The 20,568-nt window shown below is 44.1% G+C and overlaps 1 protein-coding gene across 4 annotated transcripts in view; it reads right to left on the bottom strand.

The window, feature by feature from the left end:
• The window catches only part of PTPRO (protein tyrosine phosphatase receptor type O), a 203,120-nt gene that overhangs the window by 42,401 nt on the left and 140,151 nt on the right, over window positions 1–20,568 (bottom strand). The window contains exons 16-21 of one of the 4 annotated variants that reach the window (XM_068277390.1): window positions 19,523–19,591; window positions 19,240–19,323; window positions 18,660–18,722; window positions 14,559–14,594; window positions 8,356–8,437; window positions 2,747–2,837 (exon numbers count right to left, since the gene is read on the bottom strand). In XM_068277390.1, coding sequence (XP_068133491.1) covers window positions 2,747–2,837; window positions 8,356–8,437; window positions 14,559–14,594; window positions 18,660–18,722; window positions 19,240–19,323; window positions 19,523–19,591 — 425 coding nt within the window. The remainder of the gene's footprint in view (window positions 1–2,746; window positions 2,838–8,355; window positions 8,438–14,558; window positions 14,595–18,659; window positions 18,723–19,239; window positions 19,324–19,522; window positions 19,592–20,568) is intronic. The other 3 variants (XM_068277392.1, XM_068277391.1, XM_068277393.1) reach the window with 3 other exon arrangements.

Genomic DNA, 20,568 nt, shown 5'->3' on the forward strand with positions numbered 1-20,568 from the left:
TAATCACGAGAAGCAGTAATAAAACATTAAGTCTCCGGGCGCCGCTTTTAAAACGTTATTTTTCTCCGGCGCCCTTTTTTCCTATCGGGCGCCCATTAAACGATATTTATTATAGGAGTGAATGGCGGCGCCCGATTTGTCCACTAGCCTCAGGCGCCCGAATTTACTGTTACCCTCATCAGCCTACTTTCAATTCAGGTTTGCTTTAAAGGAAACCAGAGCTAAAGTACAGAAAACGATTCTATACATACCTGGGGCTTCCTCCAGCCCCATACGCGCTGATCGATCCCACGCCGCCATCCACTGCTGCCCGCATCTACGAGAACCGGCTCCCATCACTGACGTCATTGGAGCCGGGCTACGCTGGAGAAGTGCGCCCTCTACATATCTCTCCAGCGGCTGCTGCAGAGATACGCAAAGAGCGCACTTCGGCTACGCTAGACTGGCTCCGACTGACGGAAGAGCAAGGAGCCGGTTCTCGTAGATGCGGGCAGCGGTGGATGGCAGCGTGGGATCGATCAGCGCGTATGGGGCTGGAGGAAGCCCTAGGTATGTATAGAATCTTTTCATTACTTTAGCTCTGGTTCTCTTTAAGTTTCCAGAAATCCATCTACAATGTCCACCAAAGTCTTTTACAAAGTAAACAAATATGATGTTAGAGAGGATTCACAAAACCTGCAACAAAGACACTGGAACATGGCTAAAATGTGTTTAACCTCCTTGCCGGTTCAATTCCTCCGGCAAGGAGGCAGCGCTGGAGGTTTTTTTTGGTTTTTTTTTTTTTTTTAAATCATGTAGCGAGCCGAGGGCTCGCTACATGATAGCCGCTGAGCGGCGGCATCCCCCCACCCACTCCGATCGCCTTCGGCGATCAGAGTATGCAGGAAATCCCGTTGAGAACGGGATTTCCTGCAGGGCTTCCCCGGTCACCATGGCGACGGGGCGGGATGACGTCACCGACGTCATGGACGTCGGGACGTCATAGGGAATCCCGATCCGCCCCTCAACGCTGCCTGGCACTGATTGGCCAGGCAGCGCAGGGGTCTGGGGCGGGGGGGAGCGGCTCGGCGCGGCGGATCGGCGGCGATCGGAAGTTACAAGCAGCTAGCAAAGTGCTAGCTGCTTGTAACAAAAAAAAAATTATGCAAATCGGCCCAGCGGGGCCTGAGCAATCCTCCTGCGCAGGTTACCCCGAACTGAGTTCGGGATAACCGGCAAGGAGGTTAAAGGACACCTGAAGTGAGAGGTATATGGAGGCTAACATTTATTTTCTTTTAGACAACAGTTATTTCCTTCTAAACAATGCAATTGGCTGGCGGTCCTGCTGATCCTCTACCTCTGACAGCTTTAACCATAGACTCTAAACAAGCATGCAGATCATGTGATTCTGACTGAACTCTGACTGGATTTCATTGTTTCAGGTGTGTAATTCAGACATTACTGATGCTAGAAAGATCAGCAGGACTGCCAGGAAACTGGTATTTTCTATAAAAAAAAGAAAAATAACAAAGTCAGCGTGCATATATAGTTCCACAAAAGATCTGAGTTCCACACTGGCTGCCAATTTTCTGTTGTGCTAACACAAAGTCCAAATGCACAAAAAAAACCTTCCTTATAATGGGCACTTCTAAGACACTTTGCAACGTATGTCAGAATCAGAATCAAATTTATTCGCCAAGTGCAGCAGTTGCCACACCCGGAATTGTTTGTGGTACACATCGGTATAGGGCATAGTGCCAGAACAACAATAAAACATAGTAGTGCAATACAGAAAGCATTGAAGAACAGACATAGGCATTGAAAACATTTGTAGTGCAAGTACACGTGCAGTGAAGACAGACATAGGGTAGGTGCGTAGCTGCTAGTGCAAAAAACGCATGGAGTGAAGAACCGCCCCAGGCCTGGGCCTGTGTGACAGTCTTGCTATTTAGCTTTGCTGTGTGCAGGGCTCGAGTTCAAAAGGCGCACTGCTTGGGGGAAAAAGGAGTTCCTGTGTCTGGAGGTTTTGGTGGAAATAGCTCTGTACCGGTGGTCGGAGCGCATGCGGTTGAAGAAGCGACCGCACAGGTGCAGGGAATCTTGCGTGATCCTATTTGCCCCTGTCCTCAGCCTGGATGCAAGGAGGAGGTCCAGTGGTAGCAGGGGTGTACCTTTATATGTCCTTTATAGGCATACAGCTTAGCGCAGGTGTTGTAAGAGTAACTGCGGGCAAAACTGCTACAGTGTTTACCACTCCACGTGGCTCCGGATGTCGGCTCTCCCTCTGCTCGTCCATCACCTAGCACCTCTCTGATCACCAATCCCCGACCGGTTTCATCGTTTGACTTCTTCAAGGGGACATCTGACGGACAAGCGAGTGGAGGGAGAACTTACAGTCAGAGTCAAGTTTAACGGCAATGGAGCCCCCTAGAGACCAGACACGCATAGGATTTACACAAGCGCATATGATCATTTGGTATAATCATAGAACCTGGTGAGTGTGATCAGTTTTTGAGGTGTGGTGAGGGTGATTGCAAGATTTAGGAAGATTGTTTGTCTAAGAAGCATCGATTATAAGGAAGATTGTCTATAGAGAAAAACAAATATGTTTGCCTCCATATGCCTCTCACTTCAGGTGTGCTTTAATAGAATAACTCCTGATATGCTGATATCCCAGCACCATCATCTGGTCACAAATGTCTACAGAATCATCTTCAAACAGAAATCTCTGAAGTGCTAAATAAATGATTAGTATATGGTTACTTACAAGGTAATATGTTTGTGTAGCGATTCTTGCAGCGGTTGGGTGAAAGGTCTGCAGCGCAGTGTGGTATGTCCAGACCAATCAATTTCAGCTCCTGGAAATAAAAGAAAAGTGAATGCAAGTGAACAGTTGTGGCAATATAGTGGACACAGAAGGAAAAATACTGAAAAATGTGTATAGTACACATGTTTTTTTCCATGAACAAACACCTTATTTACCAGCTAGTACTGACAGCTGCACTCCAAGGACATTTCTAGAGCTTTATGCAACTTAAAAAAACATTCAGAAAGACAAAATTAACCAGTAGACAAATGTAAACAGATTATGCAATACATATTGGTGCTCCTAGGTGCTGTGGTAATTACTATGCTTCGATCCGAGGTTGTCTTCGGTCAATTCACATCCTTAGTAGACATCCCACCAGGGAGACATTTTGATATCCTATTGTAATAAATTTAATATATATATATATATATATATATATATATATATATATATATATATATATATATATATTATAAATATATGGGATGTCTTGCTAATTGCCGATAATTTCCACCTGCTGTCTATTCCATTTGCACAACTTGTGAAACTGATTGTCAATCAGTGTTGCTGACTAAGTGGACAGTTTGATTTCACAGTGTTCCCTTTATATTTTTGAGCAGTGTATATTTAAAGGGTCAAATGTCAGTCTGCATTGTTTAATGTTATTCAATAAATGGTATCATCTGGATTCAACACTTCCTCCATTCAAGCTATAGAGACCTAAAATCACAGATAAGGTCCGTACACACGCCGGACTGCAGGCAACGACGGGTCTGTCGTCACCTCCCGCTGGGCGGGTTTTCAGCAGACAGTCCGGCGTGTGTACAGTCTGTCGGCGGACTGATACGGCTGTTTCGGAGCGATCCGCCGGGGGGATCGCTCAGAGACAGCCGTATCAGTCTGCAGACAGACGGTGCACACGCCGGACTGTCGCTGGAACACCCACCCAGCGGGAGGTGACGACGGACCCGTCGTTGCCTGCAGTCTGGCGTGTGTACGGACCTTTATTCTTTAAGTGGGAAAAAAAAACCTATGCCAAGTACTGTTTTGTCTTCAAAAAGCATACATTATTTCAGGGTATTTAGCTTCACAGGAGCAAGAGGTTACCACTATATTCAGTGAATATACAAGTCACCTGCTCCTTGACAAAAATTCGAATGGTTTTGCTTCTCTGTTACATAACTGGGTATTGCACAATACCTTTCCTTTTTTAAATTAGCAGTGTTCAACCATTTTGGCAAAATAGGGGACACTAGTTTAATTTTGGGCAATTTTAATTGTGCGTCTACTTCATATCAATACTAAATCAAATGTGAGCAGCTACAGTGTACTATTGAAATACGAATGAGTTCATAAGACATTACAGGCTTACTGCACAATCACATTTTATACATCACACTACTATTACTTCTCACTTTGCCTTGTCTTGTCAGTCCCATTTTCATATGTGTATAAATAACAGTGGTGTACCTAGGGAATTTGACACCTAGTGCTGATTATTTACAGACAACCCTCCCCCACCCCACAAAACCACCATTTTTTTTGATGGGACGGTTGACGGGTAGGGTGCCAAGCATGTTGCTGCTGTGGACGGAGCTGACCATTATGAAACTCTGTACTCTATACAGTGCTGCAGAGGATGTCAGTGCTAAATAAATACACAATAATATTATGGTAGGGCATTAGACTATGACTATAGTACGATTAGATTTTGAGCTCCTTTGAAGACAGTCAGGAAAGGGGGACATACAAAAGAGGGGAATGCATAGGAGGAGGGGGGATAAAGAGGTAGTGGCACAAGACAGAGAGCCTGGTAGGAGAGGAGAAATGGCAGGAAGGACTCATCCTAAAAAGAAGACACTAAAATCTGAAAAAAGCAAAGGGTCATGGGGAAGACAACTAGAGATGGCCCGAACGGTTCGCCGGCGAGCGGTTCCAGGCAAACTTCCGTGGTTCGCGATCACGGAGAACCGCAAACTTTCCCGGAAGTTCGGTTCGCCCCCATAGTGCACCATTAGGGTCAACTCTGACCCTCTACTTCACAGTCAGCAGGCACATTGTAGCCCTCCCTCCTGGAGCCACTCCCAGCCTTATAAAAGGCAGGTAGCGCCGGCCATCTTACTCACTCGTGTGCCTGCATTAATTAAAGTAGGGAAAGCTGCAGCAGACTCTCTCATAGGGAAAGATTAGTTAGGCTCTTGTAGGCTTCTTAGCTTGCTCCTTGATGATTGTTATTGCTAAAATTGCACCCCACAACAGCTCTTTTGAGAGCCAATCTTGTTCTTGTGATCTATTTTTTTTTTTTGTGTGTGCTTGTCCCACTGACACTTGTGTTGCATAGACAGCCTTGATAATTCATACTGTGTGTGCCACTGCCAGGCCCAGCACATTCAGTGACTACCTCTGTGTGTGACAGGTGCACATTGTAATACTCATCACTGCATATACCTACCTACCTGTTGTTCACAGTGCACCCACCTACCTACGTGAGCGCCAGCAGAGTCACTGGGCCTGTCCGCTACCTGTCTCTGTGTGACAGGTGCACATTGTAATACCCATTACTGCATATACCTACCTACCTACCTGTTGTTCACAGTGCACCCACCTACCTACGTGAGTGCACGCAGAGTCACTGGGCCTATTCGCTACCTGTCTGTGTGTGACAGCTGCACATTGTAATACCCATTACTGCATATACCTACCTACCTACCTGTTGTTCACAGTGCACCCACCTACCTACGTGAGCGCACGCAGAGTCACTGGGCCTGTCCGCTACCTGTCTGTGTGTGAAAGCTGCACATTGTAATACCCATCACTGCATATACCTACATGTTGTGTTGAGTGCGCACACCTCATCACTCATATACCTACCTGTTGTGTTCAGTGCACCCACCTCATCACTGCATATACCTACCTGTTGTGTTCAGTGCACCCACCTCATCACTGCATATACCTACCTGTTGTGTTCAGTGCATCCACCTCATCACTGCCTATACCTACCTGTTGTGTTCAGTGCACCCACCTCATCACTGCATATACCTACCAGTTGTGTTCAGTGCACCCACCTCATCACTGCATATACCTACCTGTTGTGTTCAGTGCACCCACCTCATCACTGCATATACCTACCTGTTGTGTTCAGTGCACCCACCTCATCACTGCATATACCTACCTGTTGTGTTCAGTGCACCCACCTCATCACTGCATATACCTACCTGTTGTGTTGAGTGCACCCACCTCATCACTGCATATACCTATCTGTTGTGTTCAGTGAACCCACCTCATCACTGCATATACCTACCTGTTGTGTTCAGTGCACCCACCTCATCACTGCATATACCTACCTGTTGCGTTGAGTGCATCCACCTCATCAGTGCACATACCTACCTGTTGTGTTCAGTGCACCCACCTCATCACTGCATATACCTACCTGTTGTGTTGAGTGCATCCACCTCATCACTACCTCGGGACGTGCATGCCATGCCTGCTGCCTTCCTTGGATGTGTGGTGGTAGCTGTTTCTCAGGCTCCAACTCCGGACCGGAATCTAACCCTGATTCCCCGGCCATTACCCGTGGTTACAATGGCAGACTTGCCCTCCAGAACTGATTCTCGTAAAAAGCAAGATAATCTGTTCTGGAGGGCAAGTCTGCCCTCCAGACTTGCCCTCCATAACTGTATTGTTATTTTTGGTCACTACATCGGGACGTGCATTGCCAAGCCTGCTGTCTTCCTTGGATGTGTGGAGGTAGCTGTTCCTTCTCCTTTGCCCACAGCGTGCCTGCGGCCTTCCTTGGATGTGTGGTGGTGGTGGTGGTAGCCGTTTCTTAGGCTCCCACCCCCACCCCGGCCATTACCCGTGGTCACCATGGTACTCAGAAAGTACCAAAGAACGTTTATCGCACAGTTGAATGAATGGCACACTTTCCCTCCATAACACATTCTTGGCAAATGCTTTCGATTTGGTTCGTCTTGCGCTGGGTCATGGGTCCATCTGACCACAGATGCCTGGTCTGCAAAGCACGGTCAGGGCAGGTACATTACTTATACAGCATGGGTCTCAGTCTCCCACTCCGGACCGGAATCGAACCCTGATTACCCGTGGTCACAATGGCAGACTTGCCCTCCATAGTAGATTCTCGTTGCAGGTACTGAACAGAAAGCAGAAAATGTAATTTAAAAAAATAGATGGAAGCTTTAACAATGGTAGAGAAAGAACCATCGAAAGTTGATAAGGCAGTCAGACATTACCTGATATCACTGAGTGAGGAAGAGCAATCTCGCCATGGTGCGCAGTAGTCCAGTACGGATTAGCTGGACAGTCACTGTTGTTCTATCATTGAGCTACCACAGCCCGGCGACCATATGGGCTTGAAAACCGGCATGGCCTACACTCTCGCCACAGTGCGTACCAGTCCAGCACGGCCGTCACTACGCAAAACAGCTGTTTGCGGTGTGTTACACAGTGAGTTTGGTCTGTCAGTGTGAAGCAATACACTAATTACACTACCTGATTGATGTATACACATGCAAGATGTTTAAAGCACTTTAGGCCTGCAATTTAGCATTCGCTGTGATTTCTGCCCTTAAAACGCTGCTTTGCATCAAATCAAGAATTTTTCCCCGGGACTTTTGACATGTATCCCACTTCACCATGCCCCCCTCCAGGTGTTAGACCCCTTGAAACATCTTTTCCATCACTTTTCTGGCCAGCACACAGTAAGTGTTTCTAGTTTTCAAAGTTCACCTCCCCATTGAAGTCTATTGCGGTTCGCGGAAGTTCACGCGAACCAAACTTTTTGCGGAAGTTTGCGAACCGAAAATCGGGGGTTCGGGCCATCTCTAAAGACAACAGGGGAGAAGAAGGAGATGCGAAAAGAGATGAGATTACCTGCATTCAAGCTAAATTCAAGCTAATCTAACTTGCTTGGAGCTTGCTTCTCTGCTCACTACACAAGTCGGCTGTCAGCACCTGACCTGTATCACTGGCTTCTGCAACAGCAGACTGCCCTGCATTATTGATTAACTACTCTAACTAGGATAGATAATCAATAGTCCAGGCACTCTGGTATTACAGCACATGGCTACTAATGGCAGGCAACTTCTGAAGAACTAAACACATCTTGCCACCTCTCCTTGCTTGTCCCAGCTGCAGCACAGCAATCATTCTCTATACTTACCCTGCTGCTCTGCACATTCACTCACTGCAGACTGTGTGTGGAGAGGAAGGAAACACATTTTCCCACAGGACAGGAAGGGGAGGGGTGCTACATCTAGTGTAGGAAGTAGTTCAGTCCCATGCACTGCCTGCTGCTTTTTTCCCAACTGTTGCCCAAACTATGAAAAAAAGTCCCAGGTGGAAAAACACAATGGCTGAGCACCACAGTGACATCCCATGGCTACACCCGGGACTGTGAGCTCCTGCAGCCTTGTGGTAGGTACACCACTGATAAATAATTAAAATAAATACGCCACTGATAAATAGTTAAAATAATGCAAACCCTTCAATTATCAAACTCCTGATAAAAAAGGCGAAAAAAGTTTGTATATTACAAATACATGTCTCACCTCAAACTGAAGAGAAAACTTGTAATCTGAGTCCTTTGACATATCCGCCATGTAAGAGTCAAAGTCATCCAGCTGAACAGGGCTTTGACAGAAAGAAAACAATTTATTTAAATCAGGCTGGGAGCACACATAACATAGCGTGAAAGGCTGTGTTTGATGTCATGTTTTATGTTAATGTTGTGTATGTTTTTGCTGCGTTTTTACTGCATTTTTGGTGCATTTGTGATGCGTTTTTCAAGCGTTTTGCGTGTGTTTTTATGCGTTTGCGGGTTTGCATATACAAAACTCATATCTGTTTTGTATGCATTTTCCATGCGTTTTTATATTTCCATTTATGCAAATCACTAGGAAGACAACAGGAAGCGGAAATACAGGGAAAAAAATATTATTGGGGAAAAACGCATATAAAAACGCATGGAAAATGCATGGAAAACACATACCATTGCATTCCCATTGACTTCTTATTATGTGCATTTTTGATGCATCTATGAATATTATGCAACAAAACCAGCGTTTTTTCCTGCGGCCCATAGACTTCCATTAGCAAAATTGCATCGTTTTACGCAATGCTAGCGTTTCTGCTATGTTTGCACCCGGCTCACAATTTCCTTGCTGTGTCATTAACAGATGGCATATTGATATTTCTTTTGTGCTGTGACTTCGTAATGCACAGCATTATTTTATATTAGAAATAAAAAGTCAGCGCTCAAAGTCATAGGCTAATAATACAGAAAGGTCTCACGTCCCTTATTCAGATCATCCACAGACAGTCTAAAGCAAGGGTTTAAAGAGGAACTCCAGTGAAAATAATTTAATAAAAAAAGTGCTTCATTTTTACAATAATTATGTATAAATGATTTAGTCAGTGTTTGCTCATTGTAAAATCTTTCCTCTCCCAGATTCACATTCTGACATGTATTACATGGTGACATTGTTACTGTGGGCAAGTTATGTAGCTGTTTCTAGCTGCTCTGGCTGTTACAGACAGCTTTAAACAGCCATTTCCTGTCTGTGAACATTGTTACATTGTGGCAGTTTGCCCAGAGTACCGCTGTATTCAGAGCCTCTTGTGGGAGGGGTTTCAGCACAAAATTAGTCACACAGCTCCCCCTGATGGTCTGTTTGTGAAAATCATTCTATTTCTCATGTAAAAGGGGGTATCAGCTACTGATTGGGATAAAGTTCAATTCTTGGTTGGAGTTTCTCTTTAAACTGTATCAGCCGCTCCAATCTGCATAAGCCATGACTCACGTCACATGCAAAAAAACAAAACACATATATAATGTATGTCAGGAGGATTACAGGTCAAGGGTCCTTCCTTCACTTCCGAGAAGAGGTTGCCTTTTTCTGTTAAAAGAGGGAAGACCGGGAGCCCAATAGTGCAGTATGGTTATAGATGCCTAATGGCTCGAATTCTTATAGAATGGGTACTCACAAACACGGGTTGCAGTCCTGCAACCACCGTATAAGCATTCGGGAAAAGACCATTATCGGCTATGACGTAGGCCGCCGAGCGCGAACAGGAAGAGCGCACTCAGTGCTTAATACTTAATGTTTAGTATATAAGAGCCGCGAGAGATGGACGTGTTTTGAATAAGGCGCCTGCGCTGCGGACGGTTCTTTGTAAAGGTAAGCCCCAATTTTATTTGAGGCGGGAAAAACAGAGGCCCCTGTTTTTCCCGGCTCAGTCAGTCAGCCAGCCAGCCATCAGGAGTGAATGCATGTGGCTCGGCTCGCTGACAGGACCCAGACTGTGAAGAGTTTTGCTTTCATGTGCCCAGCCAGTTTGTGGTCGGGGAGCAGCTTCAGGAGCTACCAGCAGCAGTGACTTGGGAGACAGAGACTGGATAGAAGGAGTCCGAGTGTGTATACTGAGGAGCAAAAGTGCTTACTGAGAAGCAGAAGTGGACTGCTTGGATTGCTGATGGCCCCAAACCCCCAAAAGCTGTCATTCTAACCTCCAGATATCTTGGAGGGTACTTGGGTAAGTGCGGGCACTTAGGGGTGGTCCCAGCACAGATGGTGTAGCGTGGGGTGACAGACAGAACACTTTGGAGAGGTGTTGGAATACTTCAGTCTCGCAGTTATACACTATATACGTGAGTCATGGCTTATGCGGATTGAAGCGGCTGATACAGTTTAAACCCTTGCTTTGGACTGTCTGTGGATGATCTGAATAAGGGACGTGAGACCTTTCTGTATTATTAGCCTATGACTTTGAGCGCGTACTTTTTATTTCTGATTTATATTGTTTGACACAGCAATAGTGGAACACGAACCACGTCTTCAATTATTTTATCCTAAGCGCATAAGAATTTCTTTAAGATTATTTTATATTAATTATATTGCACTGTATTTAGGCCATATTTGGATTATATGACTATGCTGTGTTTCATACAGTATATCACAATGAGCAATGTTCCTCACACTGCGCTACAGGCATGGAGATGGCAAACGCAAACAGATTTTTTCAGGTCTACTTGTACTACACAAATAACTGAGAAAATAAATCTTATTGCTGCACATGCCCAAACGATAAGTCTCTGATCATGTGCATTTATAAATTATGTCATAGCTCATCAGCTAGAAAAGTATTTTTTTAGAGTCATCTTCAAATATAGTTTAGTTTTCCAGCAGGCACCCTGTAGAATGGTGTACGTTAATGAAAGGCGCCTGGAAATTTGGATGCACAGGAAAGCCGATAGTAACATTTTGATATTAAATGCCAATATTTTTCTATAGCCAAGCCTAACCCTACCCTCACACAGAACCCTCCCACCCGACGCCTAACCTTAACCCCCCCCCCAGGCCGCACACTACCTGCCCGCACACACTACCTGCCTAATGCCTAAACCTAAACTCCCCCCCCCCCCCCCTCACACACTGCCTGCCTTATGCCTAATACAAACACCTCCTCCACACACCACCAGGTAGTCTACCTAATGCCTAAACTTAACCTCCATCTCCCGATGCCCCTGTAAACACTCCCTACCTAATGCCTAAACTCCCACCACCCGCACACGTTACCTACCTAATACCTAAACCCAACCCCTCCCTGGTAAATTTCTGTTCTACACTTTCACATATTCCAATTGATCTGAGGAAAGGTGAAGAACTCTTACAAGGCTTGGCCAATTATCCTTTAAAGGGAAAAACATTTTTTCCAACTCTAAGTGGCAGTCAGATAAAATCCCTGGATCAACTCTGCAGGGAATTACCTATTGGTTATAGTCTTGAATGTCCTTCAATTCAATGAAAGTATCCAAACCTCCTATAAATGATGAATACTTCCTGTGGTAAAATATTCTATATTTTAACCACTCTTACTGTAAAGAACCCCTTCCTAAACAGATTGCAAAAAACATTTTCCTCCATACACAGATCATGTCCCCTTGTCCTTTGTATATGCCAAGGGACAAAAAAACGTATCTGCCAATCTTATGTATTGCCCTTTGATGTATGTATGTCTGTTAATCAGATCACCCCTTAGCCCTGTTTTTTTCCAAGCTAAATAAACCCAGTTCGTAACCAATTTTTTCTTGGTAAGTGAGACCTTCCATCCCTTTGATTAATTTGGTTGCCTGTCTTTGTACCAGTTCTAGTTCTTTCTATAGTATGCTGCCCAAAACTCTATTCCATGCTCCAGATGTGACCTCAAAAGTGATTTATACAGAGGGAGTAGTATACTAGCATCTCATGATTTAATTTCCCATTTTATGCAAGAATTGGTTATTTAACTTGTTATCAACCAGCATTCCCAAGTCCTTTTTCAAGTCTGGTGTCCCCAGCTGTATGCCATTAATCTTTTATGGTGACCTACAACTGGCAACAGTGGCGTAACAATAGGGGATGCAAGGGATGCAAAGGGGGGGGGGATCTGGGGCCGCCCAAGGCCGTTTTGGGGGGAAGGAGGGATTGCAGCACATGAGGGGAGAGCATTGGCCACCTACACTGGTGGGGAGGGGGGCCCACTCCCCCGCTCCCTCACCTTTGGCTCTCCTTTTAGCGCTCTCCCTCCAGCATTAATCGACGGCAGCGGCAGTGGGAAGGAACAAGGAATGCAGATACACTTTTGCATTCCACGCAACGGAAGTTCTTCTCTGCAAGCATCTGATGCTACTTCCTGTTTATCAGGAAGGAGCATGAGGCGCTTACAGAGATTGGACCTCCAGCGCATGTATGGAAGAGGTATGTCTGCGTTCCGTGTTCCTGCCCTGCTGGAGGCGGGAGTGCTGAAGGGAGAGCCAAATGTGAGGGAGGGGGGAGAGGGCCCCCCTCCCTGCTGCTGTGGGTGGCCAATGCTCTCCCCTCATGCGCTGCGACCCTGGGCCTGGGGCACCTAACTGGCTGTCTATACCTGGCTACACTGTGGGCACCCATGCCTGGCTATATTGTGGGCACCTATACCTGGCAATACTGGGGGCACCAAAACCTAGCCATCCTGTGGGCACCTATACCTGGCTATACTGGGGACACCTATACCTAGCTATACTGGGGGCACCTATACCTGGCTATAGTGGGGGCACCTATACCTAGCTATACTGAGGGCACCTGTACCTGGCTATACTGAGGGCACCTATACCTGGCTATACTGGGGACGGGCACCTATACCTAGCTATACTGAGGGCACCTATACCTAGCTATACTGAGGGCACCTGTACCTGGCTATACTGGGGGCACCTATACCTAGCTATACTGAGGGCACCTATACCTGGCTATACTGGGGACGGGCACCTATACCTTGCTATACTGGGGGCACCTATACTTGGTTATCTGTACTGGGGGCACCAGTGAGCTCCATGTGCCAAAACCACCTGCTTTAGCACCTATACCTGGGGTGGGGGGCATCCAAATTTTCGCAGGGGGGCCCTGTGATTTCTAGTTATGCCCCTGACTGGCACGTCCAAGGTGCATGACCTTACATTTATCTACAATAAATTTCATCTGCCAGCTGTCTGCTCATATGGCCATGCTGTCAAAGTGTTTTTGTAAAATGTCACTGCCATGCTTAGTGTTTATAATTTTGCACAATTTTGCATCTGCAAAGATGACAACATTACTCTGTATTCCATCTGTTAGATCAGTGTTTCTCAACATTATTTTGGCATGTTCCACTTTTGAAAGTCTTTGTTCACCAAGTACCACTTGATATACAGTAGTAGAGATTATTTCAAGTACTCCTTGACACAGCTATATTTAAGGGGAACCCAAGGTGAGAGGGATATGGAGGCTAACATGTTTATTTCCTTTTAAATAATGTACATAGCCTGGCTGTCCTACTGATCCTCTGCCTCTATTACTTTAAGCTATAGACCCTGAACAAACATACAGATCGTATGTGTATGACAAATCAGACAAGATTAGCTGTATGCTTGTTTCAGGTGTGTGATTTAGACCCTACTGACCTGACCAGAAAGATCAGCAGGACTTCCAGGCAACTGGTATTCAAAAGAAAAAAAATATGGCAGCTTCCATAGATCTCACGCCTCAGGTTCCTTCTAAGAGCAGTACACAGTAATTGTTATTAAAAAGTTTCCAGTCATTCACTACTGCTTTTAATAAGCTAAAATATGAATTTGGTGTTATAGTTTATATAGTCTTCTCATTTTCTAAAACTCTAAATTTGTTACACTTAATTAACAACATTATAAGTGTGAATAGGCCCTAATTGTTATAAAAGCATCAGAAGAAGATTCTAAAAGAAATTGGTTATTATATATTTTTTTGTAGTACAGTATTTCTAATGGATGCTGTATTATCTGTTAGAAAATATGATTGTAGGAAATAATATTTTGTACTAATTGGTTTATTCAATAAGGCAGTAATCAAGAAAGACCACTCAGAAGTTATTGTCATCTGATCTATCTTCATTCCATAGACATTATTACGGTAGGTTAGTGCACCTTGGACCATATGCAATTCACTTTTTCACCTGAGTTTTCTCCTAGGTGAAATTTTCAAACTTGCCAATAAAATGCATTTTAAACCAACAGCAAGCAAGAAAATATTCAAAATAATTTTGATAGTACTTTTTCACCTACTTTTTGGTAGTTTTTTCATTGCAAAGTGTTCAAAAGTTATTATGAATCGAAAATGAAAAATTTTCTCCCAGGAGAAAACTCAGGAGAAAATATGAATTGCATATGGCCCTTGTGTCTATTAACAGACAGAAGAGAAAATATAGAAGATAAGCAACAACATACTTTGTCAGCTTCCTCTTCTTGAATCCATTCTTGTTCCTAGAAAAACACAAATATATCAAAAGGAATGTAATCTCACTAGCTAATTTTAGCATCAAGGAAGACAAGACACATAACATTTATGTCACACTTTTCTCCTGGCGGACTCAAGGCACTTCAGAGTTGTAGCCACTTAGGCTTGCCCAAAGACTCCATACTGTTTTTTTTTTTGCACTGGCTTAAGCCGGGATTCAGACTCCCTGGTCAAAGGCTCAAACCCTACATTGGAGGAAAACCCCTTAAAGAAAATCTGTAACTGGCAGATGGGAACCATGGGCGGTGCTACACTGGGGCATGCAGGGGCACTGGCCCCCCCTGGGTAACACTGTGCCCCCCCCCCCGCCCCCGAGTGCTCCCCCCTGCTCATTAACCAACAGGTAACTGTTTCCATGCTCCAGCAACGTACAGTGAACAGGATAGGGTCTGTAAAAAAAATCTCCATGTTAGCCTATGTCTATGTAGGCATTAAGTAAACCAAGGGTCTTATATATTTTCCATACATACCTCACAATCCTTGTAAGATTCCTTATAATGTATGTATCTAGATGCCACTTATGTTTGCAAAAAAAAAACCTCTCTACCTCCTTCTGATTGTATGTTCTAACATTGTCAGTCAACAGGAATAGAAGGCTTCCAAGCTCAAAGCTTACTGTTTTTCTTTTAAATTAGGCAATAAAATAGAGCTTGTATTTTACAAATAGGAAGTTTTGAATTATAATACTATTACAGGTAGTCCCCGACTTACGAACGCCCGACTTACGAATGACCCACCGATACGAACGGCATGGATTTTTAAATTGGACTTGTAGTTTTTGAGAAAATCGTTTTTAAAAAAACCAAAAAATGGCTTTTAAACTTGTATAAACAGGTTCAAAGGGCAGAGGTGACACAGAGGGGGACACTGGAGGTACAAGGTGGCACAGAGGAGGTACAGGGAACAGAGATGGCACAATATTCCGACTTAAGAACAGATTCAGGTTAAGAATGAACCTACAGTCCCTATCCCATTTGTTAACCGAGGACTACCTGTATAATAAAATACAAGCTTAGGTCTCAGACCAGCAATGCTTAGCTACACTGTGTGTGTAATTAGGAATTACACGCACAGGTTTTCTCTCCCTCTTGCTTTTTGCCGCTCCCCTTGCTTGTAGAGTTATCAGACATAGGCTGGGGGTTGGAATGATTTGTCTGTGATCAGTCCACACAGGAATAGCTAGCTAGCAAGTAAAGATTAAAGCATGTCAGCAAACCAGTCAAGTACATCTGTATTCAATATTAGCACATAGACAATCTGCTCTGCTCTAAAATATCTATTTATAATGTTTACATTTGGCTCCTATCATTGCTAAACTAGTTAGCCTTTAGTTTATCACCTGAGTTAGGCAAAAAAAAAAAAAATCTAAAGCTTGCCAGACAAGCATCGATTTTGATCATCCAAATGGGCCTTACCAATCCGGCCATCGTGCCCTCTCTGTGCCCCCCCAAAAATGTGAAGCTGGAGCTGCCACTGGTGGGAGTTGCTCCCAAAAACTAACATTTCAAAAACCTAATGTTAGTGCAAATACAAATAATATAGTATACTCAACTTCTTTGTTTGTGCTACAAGTGCACTAGCATGGCTATAATTATCGGACAACTAATTTCAGGCAATAATTAATGCTTTATAGTGCTGAGAAAATAGGAGATCCTGGACCCTCTTTCAGGGGTTCAGCTTTGAAAGGGCAAATACTTTACTGCAGCTGTAAAGAATAGATAACATTGTGTAAGTTCACAAGTAGCAGTTAATGTGAAGACCCAAATAAACGACCAAATTCACATTTTAAAGTTTGGAAGTGTGTCATCATGAGTATGTACAGTATATGGATTTGAAGGTGTGTAAGGTGTTTTTATGAGTCTGAATGTGTGTTAAATATGTGTACTATTAGATGTGTGTTTATGAGTGTAAATGTGTGATATGTGTGTATATGAGTGTGAATGTGTTACATGTGAGTATATACCGGTAAGTGTGTTTGTATATGTGTGTCATGAGGGCAAGGCACAGACAGAATGACATCCAGCAGAGAGTAATAAGCACAGATGCAGTCGGTGAAACATAATGGTAGCTTTCCACTGTCCATACATAGCAGACAGTTTCACAACTTACTATGTGAAAATAAAAGTAATATACAGCACATGTGAATTTGAAAGAACAAATATTAACCCATGAAAATTGGCCAGTATTGATCCTCATCATAATTCTGTCTTCTTCTCACAGTTAATCTGACCCTACTCCAGTGCATTCTTTTCACCATACCATCTCCTAATGCTGGGTTCTGTGGTATTCTAAAAATCAAACAAGCTGACACTTACTTCTATCAGCCCCCTGCAGCTGTAATGTCCCGCGCCATCCTTCTCCGATCATCTGTTCCCCGCCGCCGGTCCTGGTTTAATATTCGTCTGTTTAATGCTCGCTCCCACTTGCGTTATCTATCGGGAACTTACTGCGCAGACGCAGTACGAAGTTTTCTTGTACTGCGTCTGCGCAGTAAGCTCCTGATGACGCAAGCGGGAGCTTGTGTGATTACACCGGGACCGGCGGCGGGGAACGGAGCATCGGAAGAGGACAGCGTGGGACATTACCGCTGCAGGGGGCCGATAGAAGCCCCAGGTAAGTGTCAGCTTGTTTGATTTTTAGGATGCAAAAGAACTCCTTCAAGTCTTTTATCCTCCATACTCATCAGTCTGATCCAACCTTTATGCTATCTTCCCACCATTCACATCAGCCTGACCCTACCCATCCCAGTGCATTTTCTCCACCATATAACCACTCTCTCCCTAACTTTATGCTTTCTCCAGATCATACCTGCCAGTCTGATCCTACCTTTATGCATTCCCTTGACTCATTAGCCTAACACAACCCGTATGCCTTCTCCTCAACATATCCATGAACCCACCCCTACCCCTATGGATTTACCTCATCATGCCCATCACCTTGACCCTACCATTATGCATTCTCCTCACTACAATCATCGGTCTGACCCTATCCTTATACCTTCTTACTATGCCTATTACCTAGACTTTACTCTTTCAGTGATGAGCGAAAATGCCAATATTCTTTTTGCAAAATTCGAATTTCGACTGTAATTGCCTTCAAACATTTTTTTTATATGTTTGTGATTTTTTTTCTCGATTTTTTTGCGCTAAAAAGTATGATTTTTCATGGTTTTGCTAATTTTCGCATTAAAAGGAGTGTTGCATTATAGCTCCCCTTTGTGAATCCCTGCACTAGCTCCCTATCCATTTCAGGATAACTTTCAAGATTCTATGCCTGGCGTATAAATCTTTGCTCAAAGCCTGCCCTACCTACATCTCGGAGCTTGTTCACAAGTATACACCAGGACGACCCCTCCGATCCTCCAATGACCTTCGCCTCACCACCCCACGCATTTACCACTCCCATGCCCGCCTGCAGGATTTCTCAAGAGCCGCCCCCACCCTCTGGAATGCCCTTCCACCACCCATCAGACTTGCTCCCTCTTTCAACACATTCAAGCAAGCCCTCAAAACCCACCTCTTTAGGATGGCCTACCCAACCCCTACCACACAGTAACTCTCTACTGAATATTTCACAGCCCCACCTAGTGTTTCCACCACACCCTTTAGATTGTAAGCCTCTGGCAGGGTCCTCCATTCCCTAGTGTAATCTACAGGATCATGTGCTCCTGTCCTATGACAGCCTGTACTTGTATTACTGGGCCTACCTAACCAGCCCATATCGCATGATGATGTATTTTGTACAATTTGCATGTATAACTTTGTTCTATGTTGTATAACCTTGTTATGTCTGTTATCCTTGTATCATTGTATATATTTATTATCCAGTGCTGAGTAATATGTTGGCTCTTTATAAATACAATAAATAATAATAATAATAATGACCTGTGGGGCTAACATTTGTTTCATGAACATTAAACATTATGCAGTATAACATAAAAATACTTTTTTTTATAAAGAGCAACATTCAAGGGTGCATGTGATTGTGGAGTAGACCGCACAGACGTTCAACCAGAATAGTCAGCGACTAACCTAACTGGGCTTTGCAGCTCCAGACAAACGTTGCTACTTCTCTGGTAAAATATTCGGGTAACACTATGAGAAAAAACAGAGATCTCTTCATTGTGTGAAGCCTGCCAGAAGGCAAATTACAATTCACTTAAACCAGGGTTAAGGGTAAATGGGGCTTTACAGATATGAGATAAGTGGCCACCATTCAGAATATTCCATGCATTGCCAGACTTATTTTATCATACATTGCTAGATGTTTTCCACACACTTAAACTAACAAGAAGGACTTAAAAACATCACCTGCAGCTCAAATTCATCTCAAGATTTCAATAGCATTATTCAGCATTGTTGCATGGTGATGTGGTCACACAATAGCAAGTTAATGGATAAATTTGGTGTTTGCTTAACTCTACCAAGTCCTGCAAGCTAATGGGTTGATGCAGATGTTAACTAATGTTATTTATTTTTAGAATGTGATAAAAAGCTGCCTTTTCTATACATTAACACAAGGAGTTCCATCATGGTTAGCGCTGACCCAACAGTGAACAGATTGTGCAAAGGTGGACACATGGAACTTAGTAGAGGAATGGGAAGGACTTACCATGGATTAATATAAAAAGCCAAGAGGTAGTCGGTCCACAGACACGAGGGCAGGAGTGTTAGGAAAGCAAAAATGCTTCGACGCCTGTCAGCATTAATAAGCGAGGACAGAGAAATGGAGGTTAGAGAATGTGGCGGTCACAATGCAAGGATAATAAGAGATACTAAGTACAGGAATAAGAACTGACTCAAGCATCAACACTGCAAAGTTTTCTGCCATTTTGATGCCATACATGAAATAAATGTAGAGGAGTAGAAGACAAAATTCATTTCAAAACACTTACCAATTGTATGGAAGTTTCCCATCCCTTTCTAGCGTAGCAAAATTGACAAACGTTCCAGCACCACATTCCCTAAAGGAAAATATTGAAATGTATTTATTGTACTACCTAATGAAGTGAAACTCAACTCTGGTCTGCAGGGACCCCAACAGTGATGTTTTGTTGCTCTTTGTCCAAACTCCTGAGTCCCTGGTGAGGTGAGACCTTAACTTACTGATGGCTTTAGACATAAGATGATTGTTGGTTGCCAACCCCGAGGACTGCAAATGCGCATAGTAGCAGCAACACAGATGTGAATTATCTGACATAAAGGAATTGTATTCATAAATTTTCCTGTCATTCTGAAAACACGTTTTATTATAATCCCCTAGAATATTTTATATATATATATATATATATATATATATATATATATATATATATATATATATATAGTACATGGATCCATCTGAAAATGGCGCCTGCGAAAAATGGCGCACAGTGTTGCCGCGAATCCGTTTGTTGCTTATCACTACATAACGTTAAAGCCTTATCGTTATTTAGCTCTGTTTATTTTATTGAAAATTAGCGTTAACACACAGAACCCTCTCTGTACCTATCCCTAAACCCTAGACCCCCCTGGTGGTGCTTAACCTTAAGGCCCCCCTGGTGGTGCCTAACCCTAAGACCCCCCCCTGGTGGTGCCTAAGCCTAACCACCCCCCTGGTAGTGCCTAACCCTAACCACTCCCTGGTGGTGCCTAACCCTAACCACCCCCTGGTGGTGCCTAACCCTAACCACCCACTGGTGGTGCCTAATCCTAACCACCCCCCTGGTGGTGCCTAGCCCTAACCACCCCCTGGTGGTGCCTAACCCTATCCACCCCCCTGGTGGTGCCTAACCCTAACCCCCCCCTGGTGGTGCCTAACCCTATCCACCCCCCTGGTGGTGCCTAACCCTAAGACCCCCTGGTGGTGCCTAACGCTAACCACCCCCCTGGTAGGGCCTAACCACCCCCCTGGTGGTGCCTAACCCTAAGACCCCCCCCTGGTGGGGCCTAACCCTAAGAC

This window comes from Hyperolius riggenbachi, chromosome 3 (genome assembly GCF_040937935.1).
Source record: "Hyperolius riggenbachi isolate aHypRig1 chromosome 3, aHypRig1.pri, whole genome shotgun sequence".
NCBI classification, from domain to species: Eukaryota; Metazoa; Chordata; class Amphibia; order Anura; family Hyperoliidae; genus Hyperolius; species Hyperolius riggenbachi.